This window comes from Kogia breviceps, chromosome 3, assembly GCF_026419965.1.
Source record: "Kogia breviceps isolate mKogBre1 chromosome 3, mKogBre1 haplotype 1, whole genome shotgun sequence".
NCBI classification, from domain to species: Eukaryota; Metazoa; Chordata; class Mammalia; order Artiodactyla; family Physeteridae; genus Kogia; species Kogia breviceps.
Genome location: NC_081312.1, coordinates 175,594,830 through 175,616,282, shown reverse-complemented (window position 1 = coordinate 175,616,282; position 21,453 = coordinate 175,594,830). Strand labels below are relative to the sequence as shown.

Here is a 21,453-nt window from a genome sequence, read left to right as displayed (position 1 = left end):
TGTATAATATTAATCTGCACACATTTCCATCTTCTTAGATTATCGGAATCCTGGTTTGTTTGTTTCTTTATTTTTAAATACCTTCAACTTAGCATCAGGGTTCAGGATCATCTGGGCTAAGTGAGCAATTGCTCCTGCGTCCACCACTGTCTGTGCTAACTCTGGAGAATGCTTTGCAATATCACTGAGGGCCGAAGCAGCAATCCTTTTCAAGGCAATTTCTGGCTCTTGGATACAGAGCACTAAAAGAGGAATGGCTCCTGCGTCCACCACAGCTTGTGACAGCTCTGTGGGTCCAAGAAAAGTAATTAAGTGAGTATGGGTGACTGACCCTTGTACAAGCCACTTTTCACCCTGACAGATACAGCAAAGGGAAAAGGGGAGGGTGTACTTCACTGTCTTGACATCTGCATTTCTAATCAGGCTTCCTGGTTTCATGAACCATGTGGACCAATCCTGAGCTGAAAAGAATACAGGTCAATAGATGGACCTCCATTTACATGAACACATTTGAGGTAGATTAAGCTGAAATGGCTTCCTATTCTTTTTTTTTTTTTTTTTTTAAGAGAGTAAGCAGATGTCAGCTGTTTAAGCTCTGACAATTCTGCACTTCTCAATAGGCAAGCATTTTATGCATGGTTTACAATAACAGAGAAAATTAAAGTACCAAAAATTTACCAACCACACTAATTAGTATTTTGTGCTATTTACATGAGTACACATTAACATGAATCTTGTGCCAATAATGTCGATTTTTAAATTCCTTTCATCTTATTGTACTTTTAAAAGATTTTTAAAAACCTTTGTACAATATTAAAAGGTGTATTTTCATTGTACATATAAAAACACTTTCAAAAATAAGAACTACAACTGAACAGGCTTTAATATATATAAATATTAATGTAAGATAAAGAAATAAATTTATCTTAAGCATTTTACATGTCAGAAATAGTATCTTTTGTATACACATGTTGATTCACTTTTGTGCCCAAAAATAACAGCTATAAAGAATAACACATTTTAAAATTATAGAGAACAGGAGACAAGCAGGCAGACCCATATACTATGTGTGTAAAAACTGTCTGTTGAGAAGCATAAAACAGTGCATAGTTACAGATTCTACTCTCATTGTACTCATGGCCTTTCTTGCTGAATCACATATACCCATTTCTATAATCTCTTCCTTTCAAATTATGCTCTCATTTTCTCAGATTTATAGCGCCTTGGCAATTTATATCTTAATAGCCAAGCTATCAATTCTGCATATCTCTTAGTCTTTAAAGAAAATACAATCTTTAATTTTTCAAAAGATTGGTAATATTACATTTTCTAAAAGGAAATAATGTTAGAAAATACAGGTTAGTGTCCAACACTTGTTTTCCTTCAATTATTATAATTATCTTAGAAGTCCCAATATTGCATAAATGATTCATTCATTCTTTCATTAAACAAGTATTAATGAAAGGTTATTATGTGTCAGACTCATTCAACACGGGTGCAGATGACACACTTCTACAAATTAACACTACACTGATTAGCAAATATGTTTCCATTAAAAAACCCAAGTGTAAAATATGAAATACAATGGGAAGTTCATCTATTTATGTATTTTCACTTTTATACAGTTTCTAAGAGTAAAGAATCTGCAGTAAACAACTGTTTAAAAAAGTTAAGGGCTTCCCTGGTGGCGCAGTGGTTGAGAGTCCGCCTGCTGATGCAGGGGACACAGGTTTGTGTCCCGGTCCCCAAAGATCCCACATGCTGCGGCGCTGGGCCCGTGAGCCATGGCCGCTGAGCCTGCGTGTCCGAAGCCTGTGCTCCGCAACGGGAGAGGCCACAACAGTGAGAGTCCCGCGTACCGCAAAATAAATAAGTAAGTAAATTAAATAAATAAATAACAGTTAATATGGGCTTCCCTGGTGGCACAGTGGTTAAGAATCCGCCTGCCAATGCAGGGGACATGGGTTCGAGCCCTGGTCCGGGAAGATCCCACATGCCGCAGAGCAACTAAGACCATGCGCCACAACTACTGAGCCTGCGCTCTAGAGCCTGTGCTCCGCAACAAGAGAAGCCACCAGAATGAGAAGCCGGCGCACCGCGAAGGCTTGGAAGAGTAGCCCCCGCTCTCCACAACTAGAGAAAGCCTGCACACAGCAACGAAGACCCAATGCAGCCAAAAATAAATAAGTATTTTTAAAGTTAATAAACTATTAATAAACAGTTAATAAAACTATTAATAAAAACTGTTAATAAAACTATTAATAAAAACAAAGTTCTCTTAAAAAAATTTATCTTTGCAATTCCCATACATTTTCTTCTTTCCTTGAGTAACTGAGTAACATATCCTCCTCTTCCTGAACTCTATAATGTTAATAATAAAGCAAACTCAGTTCTTCTGACTTGTTACCCATTCCCATCCAAAGCTGTTTCCCATTCTTTCTGGATCAGTGATGCTAAATGAGGGGAAGGCTGGGGAGGGTACCAAAGAAAGGTTTGCCTGAAGGTAATGAAGCTTCCAGGGACCTGGATGGGGCCTAGCAATTTTGTACTTGCAGTTTCATATACCTTACATCTCCAATTTATATGGTCCTACAAAACCCAGCTCTGTTCTTGGGTGGCACACATTGTAATTCATAAATGATACTGTTCTACCACTTTCATATATTGGGTATCAGACAATGTATGTAAAGGTAAGAGTATAATAGACCTAAATAAGGCACACCATCCTACATTCCACATTCCACAGGCTAGTTCATCCCGCCTCTATCACTACTCTTTTTTCTGTGGGATATCCTTCTCCTCTTCCCTACCGTTGCTTTCCTCTGGTATTTCTGTGCCAGTCGCTGTTGACGCCACGTCTACGCCATAGTCTCTGTCAGTCAGCACGTGGGCTTGTGAATCAATCCTGGTGAATGGGACCTGAGGAGAAGTCAGCTAGAAGCATCTCTGAGTGGTTTTCCTCTGTAATAAACAGAAATACACAGGAGGAAACACCGTCTCTTCTTTGCTGGACGTGGGCACATCTGCCTGCAAATGACATCTGGAACTCCTACAGCCATCTTGCTACTGTAACAGAAGAAATTGCCAATATGCTAAGGACGGCCGAGTACAAAAATGAAAAACATCTGGGTCCTCCAAGACACTGTTCAGCTGCATAACCAACCTTGGAACTGCCCTGACTCTGCACTTTGTGTCACGTGAAATTTAAAAATGTCCTCATTGCTTAAGCCACCTGTAGTTGATATTCTGTAACGTACAGCCCCAAACATATTGATGCAATTCTGTCCTCTCTCAGGCCTGGTGTATGTATTTTTTTTCCCTCTCTTTTCTGGTCACTGAGCGTTCATTACTGTGCTTACTATGTGCTAGAAGCTTGGCTAGATCTTGGGGAAGCAGAATAGAGCAAAAATGTTGTTCTGCTCTAGCAGACTCTGCTCAGGGTGAATATGTGAACAGACCACAGCACAGAGTGGAGTTAGGAGTCGGGTGCATGGAGAGTTTGGGGAAACACACGTGGGGTGCCGTGTCAGGCAATGCTTCCCATCCTCCTTCCTGCTCCCCTTTTCTTTTCTCTCTACTTTTCTACTCTAAAAAAAGCGGTAGTAACCAAAACACATACAAAAATCTGGTACACTTAAAAGTTACTCCCTATAGGAGAAACCTCAAAGAATTCATTTTTAACTCTAATTTTGAAATGAGTCTGGGTTGTTTAATTAATTATTAAACTTAGGAAATCAAAGATTGATATGTACAGATGCTCATAAAAGGTTTGATCAAGAAAAAAAAGATCCAATTAATTTATCTTCAGTACCTGAAAATATCTTAACTTTTTTTTTTCCTTAACCTCATTTTAAATTTTAAATGAATCTTCAAAAACAAATTTTTTTAAACTACATCTTCTTTTATGCGAGAACATGTGACATAATCATATACTGTTAGGTAACCAGCAAAATTAGAAGTAGTTATGCAAAAAAAAAAAATTCAGAGAAAGAAGGCTTTATGTTATACTAACATACTAACAAGATTTAGATGAGGTTGATGGTACTATTGGTGATATATTTTCTTCTCTATCTGACAAATTTTCTTCAATGTGATTGTTTTTAAAAATAAAAGAAATATGAACATGTCCTTTGACCATACATATAGCTATTGCTGGGGCTAACTATACTAACATTACTATTCTAAAGAAAAATAAACACTTTAGCTTATTTCTCACTATGGAAGAAAGTTTCTTATTTTTAAAAATGGTGGGAATATGTCTCCTTAAAACAAAATACTAGGAAAGAATGAATAATTATTCTTTGAAGAATTACTAATATATACTAGAAATATTGTCCATTTACTTTGTCACACTTTCCCTCATCTTAATTCATGCCTTTATTAGAGTTAAAATATTACATTTTTAAAATGTTAAGGCTTATTCATTTTTAACAATTTTTTAGACTTCAAATTGTCAATTGAAATAAAACTATCCAATAGCACCTTCCTTATTCATATATAATAATTAAAGCCATTGATTGCATGCATGTAGACAACTGGTATACAGTCCTCAAATCTGATGGTCAGCTGTTTTCAGTAAAGGAATAACTAGTTCTCTTTGGCCTCCTGAATACCTCACTGCTGAGTGAAGGAACTGAGGCAGCCACCTCTATCGGACCATGATAAGCTCAGTACAACTTTAGATTTAATTTTTAAAACAAAAGGAGAGGGGCTTCCCTGGTGGCGCAGTGGTTGAGAGTCCTCCTGCCGATGCAGGGGACGCGGGTTCGTGCCCCGGTCCGGGAGGATCCCACGTGCCGCAGAGCGGCTGGGCCCGTGAGCCATGGCCGCTGAGCCTGCGCGTCCGGAGCCTGTGCTCCGCAACGGGCGAGGCCACAGCAGTGAGAGAGGCCCGCGTACCGTAAAAAAAAAAAAAAAAAAAAAGTAGACACAGATAAAAGGGAGGACATTTAAGATCAACAACATTCATAAAATTACTAGCATCTAAAGCTGGATGAATGGAATATTTCGGGATGGCTTTATGTTGACCAGAAGAGAGCACAGAAAGGGAAGTCCATCAGCGTATAACAGGCACGGCTGTAACACGTAAGACTAGGTACGTCAGGCAAAAGTGATTTTGCTTTAACGGTGCTCACAATGGCCTTAACCCCCTCCTCTTAATTGTTAGCTAGTGGCTTGTTTAGATCAGGAGCGGTAAACACAGGGCCCAGGCAAGTAATTAAAATAAGTGAAGCCAGAAGGTGTAAGAAAAATAACGGAGTGGGAAGCACAGTAAACTGGAAAACGATATGCACCAGCTACAAGGAGCAGCAACTCCTCAGCTTCAGCCCAGCGCTGCCACATAGGGATACAGGCCAGCCGCTGCCAGACCCTTGGATTTTTCAAGAGAAGCCAGACATCTGATTTTTAATGTGAAATTGCCTGGTTTTTAAGTGTTGGAAACTTAAAAACACACTGTGTAAGACAACATAGTGCAGGCTAAATAAGACACGTCCGTCATTTTACAACCCTAGGCTTAAACCTTACACCTTCTAAAACGAGCTGTGGGGACTTTCTGGATGTAGAAAGGTGACATTCTTTCTACATTTGATTCTTGAAGACACATTCTAGAGTCATAAAGGAAGAACCACTATAGTGGTTACATAAGAAAATTCAGAGGTGAATTCCAAGAAATTGATGAAAACCTAAAAATTGGCCTGCAAAAAAAAGGATTAATCTAAGCATATATTATGATACTCCACTAATTTTTCTGCTCATAATGGAGATGTAAGACGGAAGAATGTGAGCAAAATTAAGTGATCCGTCATGAGAACTCATAAAAAGGACTCAAAATGAAGAGGTTCTCCGAAAGGAAAAAAAAAAAGGAAGGAAAAAAATATATATTTATATATTTAGCATGCTAATTCAAAAATAATTAAGCAAATCAAACCTCAAAAACTCGAATTCCTTTTAACTTTATTGCTTTTTAATTTCGTTTTCCAAACACTGCTTTTAACTCACTGGTTTTAAGCCCTACAAAAATTTCTATTCTATTTTTTCATTAAAAATAAAGTTATGAATCTTCATTTCTTTGCATTTAGGTGGCCCTATTTGTTAGTTTAAAGATAGGCTGGTTTTGCCTCTGGCTGTAAAACACAACTATATCACTTCCAAACCTTTGTGAAATAAAGCGGGTTAAAAACTACATGTAAGATTTGGCTATCACTTATGATGTCAATCTTATGTTATGTAATCATCCCATTCGACCAAATTTTTCATGATTTGGTGAAATTACAGTAAAAACAAATATAGAGGTGTAATCGCCAAAACTGGTTATCTACTGACCATACGCCAGTATGATTTTAGGAATGTCACTTTTAAAGTGGAAGAAATCTGTCTAACCCAGCTGTTTACAACTGGTTTAGTTACCTACTGCGACACCAAACCCAGCTGCTTAAACCAGGAAACGTTTATAACCGTACGGTTTCTGTAGGTCAGGAATCTGGCAGCGGCTCAGCTGGGTGGTTCAGGCTGTGACTTCTCACTAGGCTGCGATCAAGCCATGAGCCAGGGCTGCGCTTCTCTGAGGCATGACTGGGATACGCTGGGTCTACGGGATCGTCTTCCCAGCATGCCCACGGGAGTTGGAAGGCGGCATCAGTCCCTCCCCATTTCTGGGCTCTTTCATAGGCTGCTCGTGATGAGGCTTCCCCCAGAGCGAGTGATCCAGAGGAGAGAACCCAAGGCAAAAGCCATAGTCTTCTAAAATCGAACCTCAGAAGTGACATGCCATCACTTCTGCTATATTTCATTGGTGCCACGTGGGCGGAGACTACACAGGGATGTGGCTAGGACGAGGAAGGCATGGAAGCCAGCTACCAAAAAACCTTTATTCTACACCAACACATCTGAGAGAGGCAATAGCCTTCCATAGGTAACGATGCCTCTCTAGAGCTATAATTCTGAGCTGAGAAGCTGGTGTCTCCACTCTCATGTCGGAGTGAGAAAAGATGGCGGGACTTTGCATATTATTATGAAAAAATCTAATGTATGATTTTTATTTATCCCCGGCTCCCACAAACGTCATTTTTCCTACCCATTATCTCCACGCCACTTCTTTCCACCCATCTCCAGAGCCATCGGTCTAACCCTTACATATGGATTGAATGTCTGAGAGACTAAGGGTTAACACACACACATACATACATACATATGCTTTGAAGGTTAAATAATTCTAGCTTCTTTAAAAAGTCAAGTGAGTCTAATAAGCCATTGATCTGGAGTTAACGGGGCCTTAGTAAGAAATTACAATCAGCTGGATGGATGGCGCACTTATACAAGGCTCAAGTATAAAAAACAGCTTCAAAATACGGGAAGGAAAAGTCAAGAAGTGGAGACGAGAGAAAGAGAAGGTGGGAAAAGGTAGAGTTGGGTACGGCCTTGGAAGATCATAGGTAGCATAAGATACAAAGCCATTTTTAAAACCCCGATTTTAGCAACTTTTAGTTTTATACTTTACTCAACAGCTGAGACTAAGCTGAACTGGAAAAGGCGAAGTTACAGAGAGGGTCTGGAGGGCTCTTGTAATGAAGAAAATAATAAATTACTTGGAATCAGCTTTTCACAAAATGTGCTTTTTGTATCTAGACATGTTTCCATGCATTTCTACTTGCTTTATATAATACTGCAACAATCGTTGTAGTTTCATTCCACCTACAATCCGCATTCTGCTGAGGGGGAAAAAAAATCCTTAGATGGAAAATGCAGATTTTATCATTCAAACTTTCGAACTTCACTGGCATTTGTTCCTTGCTCCAGCCCAGTCTTAGGCAAGTCCCTGCCTTCGAGGGGCTCAGGCTGAGGGAGGAGGCTAAACAGTAAAGGGTTAGCAGTGCCCCAGTGGAATTCTCTACAAGAACACACAAAGGACAGAGGAAACAGAAACGAAACACTGGATGGTTAGAAAGTTTACAGGGTGTTTTTATGCAGGTGGTCCCGGGTCAGCAGGTCTTGGGGTGACTGCCTCTGGGTGGTCAATGAAGCTACCTGTGGGCCTCCACTATCCACTTTCATTCCTGAGGATGAGCCAGCCCAACAGTGTTAATAACTGCATGATACCCCACTGAGTAAATAGTCCATAATTTACTTAACCTCTCCCCCCCCCACCCCAGCTACTCAGGACACTTAATTGTTTTGTTTGCTTTGGGGCTTTGCCATTCTTAAGTTCAGCACAGTGAACTTCTTTGTGCATTAAGATTACGTCTATTTATTAGTTACCCATTGCTACATATAAAATGACCCAAACTCAGCAGCTTAAAGCATCATTCCTTATCTCGTATTTTCTGTGGGTCAGGAATCCACGAGCAGCCTAGCTGGGGGGTTCAGGCTTGGACTTTCTCAGGAAGTTGCTGTCACACTGTCTTCTGGGGCTGCAGTCATCTGAAGGCACAACTGGGGTAGGATCTGCTTCCAAGCTCACTCCTGTAGTTCTAGGAAGCTCCGGTTTCTTGCTGGTTGTCGAAGACCTTAGCTCCTCATGACATGGGCCTTTCCACAGGCTGCCTGAGTGTCCTCATGTCACAGCACCTGGCTTCCCTCAGAGCGAGTGATGAGAGAACCCCACAGCAGAAGCCTCGATCCTACAGAGCTGGTCACCTACTCTCAGAAGTGATAGACCATCACTTCTGCAGCATTCTGGTGGTAACACAGACCAATCCTGGTACGATGTGGGAGGGGACCATACAAGGGTGACAATGCCAGGACATGGGATCTCTGAGGGGCATTTGGGAGGCCGGCTACCACGGGTCCTACACTGATACATATATATCTACAGGTTAGACAAACATACACACATTCACCACACGAAACTGCTGTTTTTGTCAAGTCAAAACCAATCAGATATAGGTAATTTCATAAGGTCAGCCTAATATGACTGCAATATTGTTTTCCAAAGGGGATTATCAGTATGTGGCCCCATCAACGACGTGCGCGTCTGGTAGTCTGGCCACTTATAAAGTACATTTCAGCCCTTACATCAGTAAGTGATTGCTCGAAGTTGACTCATCATTTCCTTCTCCCCAAATGGTAAGTTTACTTCCATATTCCTTAACCTACTACACATATTACTGTTCAGTTATACTGATTAATAAGCATGAAAAAAAATAAGCATGAATATTAAGTGTGACTTTTTGAGACCACAGCATCACCACTACATTGCCTTTTAACAACAACAACCCCCCCCACACACACACACACAAAACACGGAGTGCAGGCACAGCAACTGTAAGTCAGTGCTGTGAGATGGGAATGTGAGCCACGTATATAATTTAAAATTTTCTAGGGGCTTCCCTGGTGGCGCAGTGGTTGAGAGTCCGCCTGCCAATGCAGGGGACACGGGTTCGAGCCCTGGTCCGGGAAGATCCCACATGCTGCGGAGCAACTAAGCCCGTGCACCACAACTACTGAGCCTACACTCTAGACCACAAGCCGTAACCACTGAAGCCTGCGGGCCCTAGAGCCTACGTGCCACAACTACTGAGCCTGCGTACTGCAACTACTGACATATGACATAGGAAAGAATCAGGCCAGCCAGCTCTGTCTGGATTCCTTCCTTACATTATCTATTTGGTAAACAGGATGTAATCTACTCGATGTCTCTATAGTATCAGAATGAGCCAAGTCCTGCAAGCACTGCTCATCTGTGGCTGCAGCAGTCTCCCCTCCTGACTGCTACTGAGCTGCAAGGGAAATTTCTCATTTGATTTAGGATATAAATGATATCCCTGGGAGAAAGAATAGTCACACATGTGGAAACCAGTCATCAGGGATTAAAAACAGAGGTATCTGGCAAGACTATCGGATACTACAAGGAGCTCAAAATGAAGAATGATGAGCTTTCATACACTTGCCTTTCTCACATTATAAAAAGGAAGACTCTCTGAAGGGTTTTGAGTAATGGCCAAGCAGTTCTGCCATAAATTGCTGTCTGACCAGAATAAATCATTTAACGTCTCTATTTCAGTTTCCTCACCTATAATGTTAATATTATATATATATATATATATAATATAATGTGTTAATAATTAAAATGTTTTAGAACACCTAATCAAACGTATTCCTCTTTGCCAGGACTGAGAACAGCCAAAGTTTATTCTGAGACAGCAAAGGTTTACAGGAGACAAAGTTCACAAGAGACAGAATTTTTAGCTAAAGCTCCTAGACAAACACTGAAAACTTATTTTTCAGCCCAAATGTGGAAGATCATTCCTACAAAACACTTACATGGCTCCTCCTTCCTCAGGCTGCGGCCAGGCCGCTGCTCTCCCCCCTGTCCCAAGAACTCTGATGACTGCCACATGCCGCACACAAGTTCACTGGCGGCGCTCCTCCACGAAGCTGCTGTGCCACCGACGGGCGCAGGGCCAGAGCCAGGCTGCCAGGCGGGGCGGGGAGGGAGGGCCCTGAGCGCGAGGGAGCCCCTGCCCGGGCCCTACCGGTGGGAGCACGGAGGCCGCAGAGCCCACCGCTCCTCCTGCCTCGCCCGCTGTAGCTCCAAGAGCAAGACTCGTCCTTGGAAACAGTGAGAGATTTGACACCGATTAGGTAAATATGTAAGCAGAAGAATTCTGCTGAGTGGGAGAACGTAGCAAGACGGAGGAAGAGGAGCAACCAGTCTGAGAAGAAGTCTACCTCGACCTTTATGAAGGAGCCCAGAGTAGAAAGAAGTAGCTTATTTATCTTACGAGTAAGAGGCACATATTATCAATTGTATTCCGTACCGGGTGAGTCAATCGTGGAAATTTAATGAGACCATTTGCCCCGAGTTAAAACCACCACCACCACCATTTCTGGTGGGTAACCCCCAGTTTCCCTTGGTTATCTGTAAAATGCTTTAAAATCTATACATAGAAGTAACTTTCAGAAATCGCATTTTTCAAATAAGGAAAAGTCAGATGATGCCCATAGATTTCCCTCCTCTACTAATTGTATGCTTACTTTATTTTTGTTTCCTATACACGAAACGTTTTTCCTTAAAAGTTCCTTTCTTATTGCCCTTAAAGGTACATTTCTTTTGCACCTCCTTTAAGGTTTATATTTCTTAAACTATCTAATCAAACAACTTACCACGAATACCCAGAAGAAAACACTGAATGAATCCCTTTAATCTCAATATATTCCATTTTTAAGAGATCATCAAGAAAGAAATCAGGTTATTTGGAGGTAAATCTTCTATGTTCACTGATATTCAGGATAAGAATGGTGACTTACTGCTTACTAGATAACAATTCCCTCTCCTTCTGAGAAATCTATGCAGTAATCTCTTCTGGGAGCTTCTGGGTCCCAAGCCCCTAACTACTGTGAAATATTGAAATTACACTGGGAATTCCATGTGGGAGCCAGATTATAGCAAAAAATTGGAATAGAATCCCGAAGGCAGAGCCTATTTATGAACTATAATCATTTAGCCTCAGGTTCAACAAAAGGGAGGTATGGGAAGGTAACTTATGGGCACCTGCCTCAGAGCGCATCTGCATGGCTGTCCTCAAAGCCCTTTTGCACCACTCTTTAAAATACTCGTGTTACAATCTGCTTGCCGTGAAGTCCTCTGACATTAAAAAAAAAAAAAAATTACTAAATATACTCATGTAGTTTCCCCATGATAACCAGCTTCTAATTTAAAACATTCCTTCAGTTTTCTCAACCAACATGTGTTAAACAATAGTCCTAAGGTGAAGCTGCTTGGAAAACCAAAATCCAGATATTAAAGAAATAATTTTCATATACCAATTCTGAATCATTCTAAGCATAACAATAGTTTTCTTTCTCAATTTACTTTTATATCATTTTATTATTTTGTCTCCAATAGCGTCACCATTTAAAAACCAAATTAAACATAACCATGGGGCAGCCACTTCCTGTTTCTGTTTTGAGTTTCTTCTTCAAAACTCTTTCAAGGAGCACTTAATGAAACTGTATGGTACAGCGGTTGACATATGGCTTTGGAGTCAAGACAGATTTAGACTCAAATTTTGGTTCCACCATTAACATGACTTCAGGTATCCTAAGTTCCACTTTCTTCCTCTTTTTAACAGGGAGAGTAATGCCTGCCCTAAGTGTATCTGTAGCCAAAATGAGATAACATCCTGAAGCATACTGCACAGAGCCAGGCACACAGTAATTACTTGATAGACGGTAGCTATTATTTTATACATGCACACACACTGAAAGGTCTGGAAAACAAATTAAAAACATCCTTAATTCTATCACCCTAGTAACACAAACATGTACGTCCTTGTAATTTACGTCCACATAAAAATTTATTTTTATATTATTATAATTGTAATGTGCAATTTTGTCTTTTTTTCACATGATAATCACTTTTCCATGTTATCATGTAGGATTCATAATTACCTTTTATTTGTTGAGTGAGATTCCATTAAGTAAACTACTATAATTTAACCACTAAATTCCTGCCAAATATTTGAGGGGTTTTGATATTAGAAATAATACTACAATAACATTTGCATGAATGCAGCTTCTTCATTCTGTGGGATTCTTTCCTTAGGAAGAATTCCCAAATCAGGCTTTCTAGAGTCACCATGAACTCTTTCATGGCTTAGATTAGTTTTGTCAAATGCCTCTGCACAAGTTTATACAATTTGTAGTGCCTCCATCAGTGGACAGAAATATCATCATGCCCTCTCAAATCTTCAGTATTAATACAGTATTCATACCTTGCATCTGATTACTCACCATGTACCAAGCATTGGTCTATCTCATCATCCTCACAGCAAATCTCTGAAGTAGTACTTCCTCTCTTGCAGATGAGGAAGTTAAGTTTCAGAACGTTTAAAAGCCATGTCCAAGGTTACACAGCAACTAAGTAGTAGAACTTGGACTCAAACTCAGATCCTGTCCTAAGGCCACAATGCTCTTAACCACTTGGTTATATTTCTGCTTTACTCTTTTTTTCCCCCAAATAATAATAGGTAGGAAAAGATACTTTCACTGATGTTTTAATATGCAGCTCTCTGATTACCAGCAAAGTTTACACTTTTATATATGTTTGTCTTAAAACTGTTATTTTCTTGTTGTGTTATTTGTTCATACTATTTAGCAACTTCCGTAAAGTGGTGGGGGCAATTTTGTTCCCTATGTATTTTTTACCGATCAGGTGTGCCAGCACAACCTTCACACAAGAGGCCCAGGCCCCTTCCTGATGGCTTCATCGAGCTCAGTTTATAAGAAAAGGTGCTCCTTCTCTTTCTCCTCCTTCCTGACGATTATGGGCTGAATACAAATATGTTCTAGCAAGTTACCATGTCCATATCTTTTCAACAATATTCACTCATACAACATGGCTCCTGGCTGGCTTGGAACACCCTACCATAAGTGAGAGTGAAGACGCAGTGTCCCCTGAGGGGTGACAAACTCAAACAATTCTGTAATGGAACCAATTTACCGAGGTCCTTGAATCTAATCAATATCTCATTCTCCCCACATCCCCGATTCCCTTTCTGTCTTCAATTTTTTCTTTTGCTAACTAACAGAAAGACTGAAATGTACAGGTTTTTTGGTGAACTTGTGATCCAAACAACTTGGCCATCATTCAAAACTTATCTCCCATAGGGCTCCCCTGGTGGCGCAGTGGTTGAGAGTCTGCCTGCCGATGCAGAGGACGCGGGTTCGTGCCCCGGTCCAGGAGGATCCCACGTGCCGCGGGCCCGTGCACCACAACTACTGAGACTGCGCTCTAGAGCCCGCGTGCCACAACTACTGAGTCTGTGCTCTAGAGCCCGTGCTCCTCAACAAGAGAAGCCACCGCGATGAGAAGACCGAGCACCACAATGAAGTGTAGCTCCCGCTCGCCGCAACTAGAGAGAGCCGCCACAACTACAGAGAGCCTGCACGCCACAACAAAGACCCAATGCAGCCACAAATTAAAAATTAAAAAAAAAAAAGACCTCTCATATGTATGGTTTACTAAGCAAAACCAGATTTACCTAATTAATCTAAACTTTAACAATCCTATTTTATAATAAGGCCCATTACCTGCATTATGTCTTGCAATATAGCCAAGTGCCCAGGCTGCAGCCTCTTTGACTCCAGGGTCAAAATCTTCCAAGCATATCACCAGTGTATCCAGTGCTCCACAATCCACTATCGCCTGAGCTAGTTGGGGAGAGTGTTTACCAACTGCTCGTAACACAAAGGCAGCTGCTTTCTTGTAAAAACGCTACAAGGATAAATAGACAAAACTCAAAGTGAATTGAGCTAAAAGTTAAAATAGACCAAAACCAACATTAAAATGACATTGATATATTTTTTTAAGTTCAAAAAATAAATAAAATAAAAAATAAAACTAAGGAAAAAAGCTCAACAGCTATTAAATATGAGATGAAAAACATCCTGCAATATCATTTTGATTTTTTGATGTTTCCCCCATTGCTTTTGTTCAGTAACTGAACTGAAAGGATTTAAGTCTTAAAATGCATTTCAAATGTTTTACTCTGAAACATGCATTTGGAAATTGTATAAAATAAAATATAAACATTATATTTCCTACAAATGCATAAAATAATGAGATTTCATGTTTGTGCATTACAGTGAAAGGTATTTGTTTGCCCTATGGGAACTCTTAGATTGTTAGCTCATGCAACTAAACTGTCACCTAACAAATTCGTTTCCTTTACTTGCCCTCAGTCTCTAAGCATGACCTCAACTAACCTTTCTGGTGTCCCACGTTATCCTGAAGTAACAGCTATGTTCTGAGGCTCACTTAGCAATCGTCAGATAAACATAAAGGCAAAATATTCATGATACATTTTAAAACTCCTCCTGGGAAATAAACCAGCCTGACAGGGGGTTATGTTATTTATCCCTTCTTAGAAATGCTTTTTTACAAAGATATAAATGACTTACCATCATGTGAATTTCAAGTCATGCTTCATATTTATAATATGTTCTATATGTAAATTTTATCAGATTAAGAAATAAAACTGAAACACAAGACTAACCTGTTTTTCTTCATATTGCTAAAAAAAAATAGATGTAGAGGAAGTATTTGGCTATAACACTCACTGTTTTATAGTTAGCATAATGACACAGTAATAGTCTCTCCTAACTCTATCTTTCATTAATAGAGCCCAATTAATGCCCTATTTTAGATTCTAAGTTTCTATTTCTTTACAGTGACTACAAAAAAAAGCGACTAGGTGACTGTAGCATCTGTTTTGAAAGCATTCTATTTACGTAGGCTAAAATATTAAGATTCAATAAAAAATTATGTGAGAGAAAATACATCAAGTATACTTTAACATATTATAACTCCAAAATCAGTATATATTGACAAGATAAGAAATATGCTATGTTACTAATGATGTTTTGATTTGATATATTTCTTTAGTTTCTTAAATGTCAACATATACAGGCATTAAGATATTTGTTATAAAGTCTAATTTTACATGTCAGTAACCAAAAATCTCCTCCTTTATTATAAAAATTAGAATAGTTTTAGAGTAGCTTCCCATAGATTATTTTCTCATAATTGTGGAAAAATAATGGTGACACATTTCTTGTCATTACCTTAAGCTAATTTGACTTTTTATATTGCAGAATTTTCAAATTCACACTTTACTGGGCATCAATAGTCAGTACGAACTACAGTGCCTAGAATATCACTCTCTGATCTCATTCCAAATCCCTAGTTCTCTTCTCTCCCGGAATTCCTCACCAAAAGAATTACCCTTTTTAAAAAGAAAAAGAAAAGAAAAAAAAAAAAAGGAAGGAAAAGCAAAACCAGAGGACTTTGTACCTCATAAAGAAGATATTAGATCTCCTGTGAGAAATGGGCTAAAGGCCTGGTAGGGGAAGGAGACAGAAGCCTGTGAATGACGCCTCACATTCTCACTTTCTCCTCACTTCTGCCCTAGTACTTTTTGTCTCTTTACAGCTAATGGGTTCTCATCCACACTTAGAAAACTTCTGTTGAGAACCTTCTATGTGAGACACCAAACACAGACCCTGCCCTCAGAGAAGGAGCTGAGAGTCCAAGCATTTGACGACAGAAGGAAGGCCTACAAGAAAAATAAAATTTCTGTAACTCCTCCTAGGGATAAGACAGTTATTAGCCAATTACTCTCCAATCTAAAAAAATAAGGCACATTTTTAGACAATTAGGATTTTTTTGGGTAAATACACATAACATAAAATTTACGATTTTAATCATGTTAAAGTGTACAATTTAGCGGCATTCGGCGCATTCACGATGTTGTGCAACCATACCTATCTAGTTCTAGAATATTTTCATCACTCCAACAAGAAACCCCCTACATGCTCAACAGCCACTTCTCACTCCCTCCTTCCCCCAGCCTCTGGCAACCATTCATCTGCTTCCATCTCTATGCATCTGCATATTCTGGATATTTCATATAAATGGAATCATACAGTATGTAGCTTTGTCTGGCTTCTTTCTGTTAGCATAAAGTTTTCAAGGTTCACCCATGCTGTAGAATGTATCATGATTTCATCCCTTATTATGACTAATAATATTCCATTTTATGGCTACATAACATTTTGTTTATCTAGTCATTCTTTTGGCTATTGTGGATAATGCTGCTATGAACATTTGTGCACAAGTTTTGTTTGAACACCTGTTTTCAATTCCTTCAGAAACATAACTAGGAGTAGAACTGCTGGGTCATATGGTAATTAGGTTTAACTTGCTGAGGAAGTGCCAAACTGTTTTCCATAGCAGCTGCACGATTTTACATAACTTCTCCACATCTTCACTAACACTTTGATTATTATTTTCCTTTTTTTCTTTCTCTTATTTTTTATGGCCATCCTAGTAGGTAGAGTGCTATCTCATTATCTCATTATGTTTGGCGTTTTTTTTTTTTTTAAGATTTGATTTTATTTATTTTTGGCTGCATTGGGTCTTCATCTCTGCGCACAGGCTTCCTCTAGTTGCGGCGAGTGGGGGCTACTCTTCGTTGCGGTGCACAGGCTTCTCATTGTGGTGGCTTCTCTTGTTGCAGAGCACGGGCTCTAGGCGCACAGGGTCAGTAGTTGTGGCTCGCAGGCTCTAGAGCGCAGGCTCAGTAGTTGTGGCGCACAGGCTTAGTTGCTCCGGGGCCTGTGGGATCTTCCCGGACCAGGGCTCAAACCCACGTTCCCTGCATTGGCAGGCGGATTCTTAACCACTGCGCCACAAGGGAAGTCTCCCCATTTTTAAAATTGTATTGTTTGTCCTTTGGTTACAACAAATAGGAATTTAATCTTAAAGACATGTCAAGAAAGATACATCCCTAGGTTATGATAAACTAGCAGGATGGAATGAACGGTCCAAGACCCTATGTAGAGGAAGATCCTTAACTATTGTTAGAAACATAGAGGGAACCAGACAGCATGAAAAAAACAATGGAGGCACTCTTATATGGCCCTTAAAAGGGCTGACATGGTTGCATACTTAGAAAAAAATGCTTTGTCAAACCTTCCATTACATGTATTCTCCTTCCTTTTGGATGCTTCTCTCCCCCTTGCTTCAAAGCTGTCTCTTACATTGTCCATTAACCTGATTTCACCATTGTATATAACTTATTTGCCCAGGGCTCCATACACCTTTCTAAGACTGATCCTATAACTTGAATAAACCCATGCTGAGAAATACTGCTTTATGTATAATTCCATTAAAAACTGTAATACGTTTTCTCCTTATATTAACAGTAATGGAGAAAAGCTGCCTATCAGCCCCAAAGTAAAATACCCTAAAAGTATTGTTACGGGCAGTTCAAAGACTTGAAGGTTGTATTAACATCCTAATAATTCTATGCCTACAAACTTGCAACTGTACCCAAACTATCAATTTTTTAATCCAAAACAAACAAACAAAAAAACATATAACTTAGTTTTTAAAAATTCTTACATTCTGTTCTGCCAATGAATAAACAAGCTGTGGAAGAATGTTGCCCTTCACGACTGCTTCTGCTAGGTCATCATTATAATTAGCCAGTCTCCCCAGAGCCAAAGCAGCAGTCTGTTGAATTGTTGGGACCACATCCAGAAGAAGAGGCCTCAGCAAAGACATTACACCTAAGTTATGAGAAAGCAGAAATCAGCAAATTTTAAATTAAAAGGCAAGCATACCATTCAGCATATACGCAGATAGGAAAATTCAGGGAATATATCAGTAAAACAACAACAACAAAATCATCCACTAAAAACTAATGGGATATTAAGCAGCATCTAACTGGCTAAGGCACAGAATAATACAACCTGTAATTATCAAAGTAGCAACTTAGGGCTTCCCTGGTGGCGCCGTGGTTGAGAGTCCGCCTGCCGATGTAGGGGACGCGGGTTCGTGCCCCGGTCCGGGAGGATCCCACGTGCCGCGGAGCGGCTGGGCCCGTGAACCATGGCCGCTGAGCCTGCGCGTCCGGAGCCTGTGCTCCGCAGCGGGAGAGGCCACGGCAGTGAGAGGCCCGCGTACCGCAAAAAAAAAAAAAAAAGTAGCAGCTTAGCATGGAAATAAGAAAGGCTTTGGAGAACCAGTTTAAATCCCTGATTTGGCAAACACTAGCTGCGTGACGTCATGAACGCAGAGAGAGGTTGTAAAGCACAGAGTAGGATGCCTACCTAGCAGGTGGCAGGGAGGCAGGTGTTGGGAGCTGGGTCCCTCCCACACAGCCTTTGCACATCTTCTCTTTCAGGGCTCAGTTCAGTCCTTTCCTCTCAATCAAGTCTTCCGATGTTTTTTTCTCTGATTCCAACTGAACTTTACTTCAGGGCTAGGTGAGCTAGGAGGGCCATTTGGCTAGGGCCTCCCATTCATAAAGGGCTGCAAATTCAGATTTCTGACATTATCTCCAAATAAATAAATCACAATCCTAGCTCTCATAATACTCATTCTAGGCTTGAATACATAGCAGGAGTACCATCATAACAACAACAATAATTAAAGTAGCTTATATTGTATATTATTTTGTGCATGCACTGTTTTAAGAACTTATTTTCCATATTAATTCACTGAACTCTCATAAGAAACCTAGGAAGTAAGCCGTATTATCATGTCTATTTTACAGATGTGGAAACGGAGGCTGAGAAAGGTTAGGGGAATCCCCACACAGTGGTGGAGCCAGGTTAGCAATTCAGACATTCTTTATCGATACTTACTAAATAAGTAATACATATGGAAAATTGAGGAGGTGGGGAAAAACGATTGCATTTGGGCCATTTTACTGGATACTTCCAACTCGGTATTAACTTTGCCTTACTATAAAATATGCAAAATAGTCAACTGCTATTTGTGCTTTAATGATGGTGTTTTAGTCTAAGATTACAAAAAAGGTAATGACAGAGAGTTCAAACTAGAACAAGTGTAGACACGTGACTTTCTAAACTTAACTTACGGCAGGCTATTCAACTTCATGTTATTACATCTTTTCTTTAAAAACATACCCCAGTGACCTATAGGAGCAAATACATATTACCAGTATTCTTTTATAATGTCATATCCAGAAACATGTGAAATAGAAATAAAAGGAAAACATTCACAATAATATTTAGGATTCGACCAAAATAAGATAAATAGTACTACCAAATAACATAAGCAGAGAATAATGATGCTTATCACAGAAACATTTAATGATGAGACCTGTGGCTTTTCGCAGTTCCCAGTTTCCTCTAGCGATCATGTTTACGTCTAAGTTGGTTCCGTCCGAGCACTTCACAGACGGCCAGCGTTGCAAGCCTGCACCCCACTCAGGCTGGTTAACTCTGCAGGTCCCTCCTCAGGCCTAGGCCACAGCGCATGTTAAACAAATCAGCATGTCCATGTGCATAAGTGTTGCTTTTATTATTCTCTATACTTTTTTACAGAGATAATTTCTGCAATATCTCACAACAAAAAGTTTAATGCACAGAATAAGGTATTAGAATGACTACCAAACATTAACATGGGTTCCTTCTAGAAAGTTGAATCTAAAATAATTTTCTGATCTCTTCTTTGTAGTTGCTTTATTACTCAATTTAAGTTTTTTAACAGTGGTAAAATATACATAACATAAAAATTACCATTTGGGGGTGTACAATTCAGAGGCATTAAGTACATTTACAATGGTGTGTAATCATCACCACTAGCTATGAACCATTAAACTGCTTGCCACAGAGGCTACATCATTTTACACTCCCACCAGCAAAGTACAAGTGTTTAAGTTTCTCCCCATCCTCACCAACGCTTGTTATTTTTTTTTTAGAATAACCATCCTAATAGGTTTGAAGTGGTTTTTTAATTTCCCTATCACTAGTGATGGCGAATGTGCTTATTGGTCATTTGTACATCTTCTTTGTTGAACTGTCCATTTAAGTCCTTTGCCCATTTTTTAATTAGGTTGGTTTTTTTGTTTCTGTTCTTGAGTATAACTTGATATTTTTTATAATGAATATGCACCATTTTATTTTATTTTTTTCTTTCTTTTTTTTTTTTTTTTTTTTTGTGGTATGCGGGCCTCTCACTGTTGTGGCCTCTCCCGTTGCGGGGCACAGGCTCCGGATGCGCAGGCTCAGCGGCCATGGCTCACGGGCCCAGCTGCTCCGCGGCATGTGGGATCTTCCCGGACCGGGGCACGAACCCGTATCCCCTGCATCGGCAGACGGATTCTCAACCACTGCGCCACCAGGGAAGCCCAATATGCACCATTTTAAATGAAACAAGTCAATACTCTAAAAAAGAAAAGCTGAATTTGTTAACATATATTTAAAGTTTCATAATAAATACATTAATGAGGATGCTCAAAATCATTTTAAGAGAATCACAAATATGTTTCATGTTATTTTTCCCTGATGATTCGGGTATTTCCTTTTCTCCTCACTTGATATAATTATGTGAAGGCTGTGGCTTATTGTCTTTTGAAATATAAATGGAAAATCAATCCATGCTGGGTTATTCAACCTAGAATTTTGAATTAAACTGCAAGAACTCTGAACTTTTATGTTACAAATTTGAAGAATGAATTTATCTGAGTTTATAATATTTCTTATTATAGTACTATTTCTTATTAGTTACTATATTTAGCTAACACAAGTCTCCCAATGTTGGATATTTTCAGTTTGCCATTTTAGCAATAAGATATTTTACCCCCAAAGATGTATTTCACTTGTCCATATACTCAAAGGAATTTTCTGCTTTGTATATTTTCTCCTCCCTTTTTCTACTGCAACTGGCCCAGGAAAAATAAGGTCAATAAAAATGACACACAATCCCTTTCCTTCTACTCCAGTATTCAAAATCAAAGTTATTAGACTTCTATGCAGATGCTTCTGCTCTATCATATTCCTTTGTTCAGACAGTAAGAATTTTGAAAAATTTTAAATCTCTGAATCTATATAAGTAAAAGCTAAAGTTTCCATTTAAAATATCTGTTTAAACAAGGTCATTCTGGGGCTTCCCTGGCAGTCCAGTGGTTAAGACTTTGC

The 21,453-nt window shown here is 39.5% G+C and overlaps 1 protein-coding gene across 1 annotated transcript in view; it reads right to left on the bottom strand.

Moving 5' to 3' along the window:
- SPAG6 (sperm associated antigen 6) overlaps positions 1 to 21,453 on the bottom strand; it is a 77,125-nt gene that overhangs the window by 40,661 nt on the left and 15,011 nt on the right. Inside the window, exons 3-5 of the mRNA XM_059057861.2 lie at positions 17,906 to 18,072; positions 14,032 to 14,215; positions 82 to 287 (exon numbers count right to left, since the gene is read on the bottom strand). Of these exons, the coding sequence (XP_058913844.1) occupies positions 82 to 287; positions 14,032 to 14,215; positions 17,906 to 18,072 (557 nt within the window). The remainder of the gene's footprint in view (positions 1 to 81; positions 288 to 14,031; positions 14,216 to 17,905; positions 18,073 to 21,453) is intronic.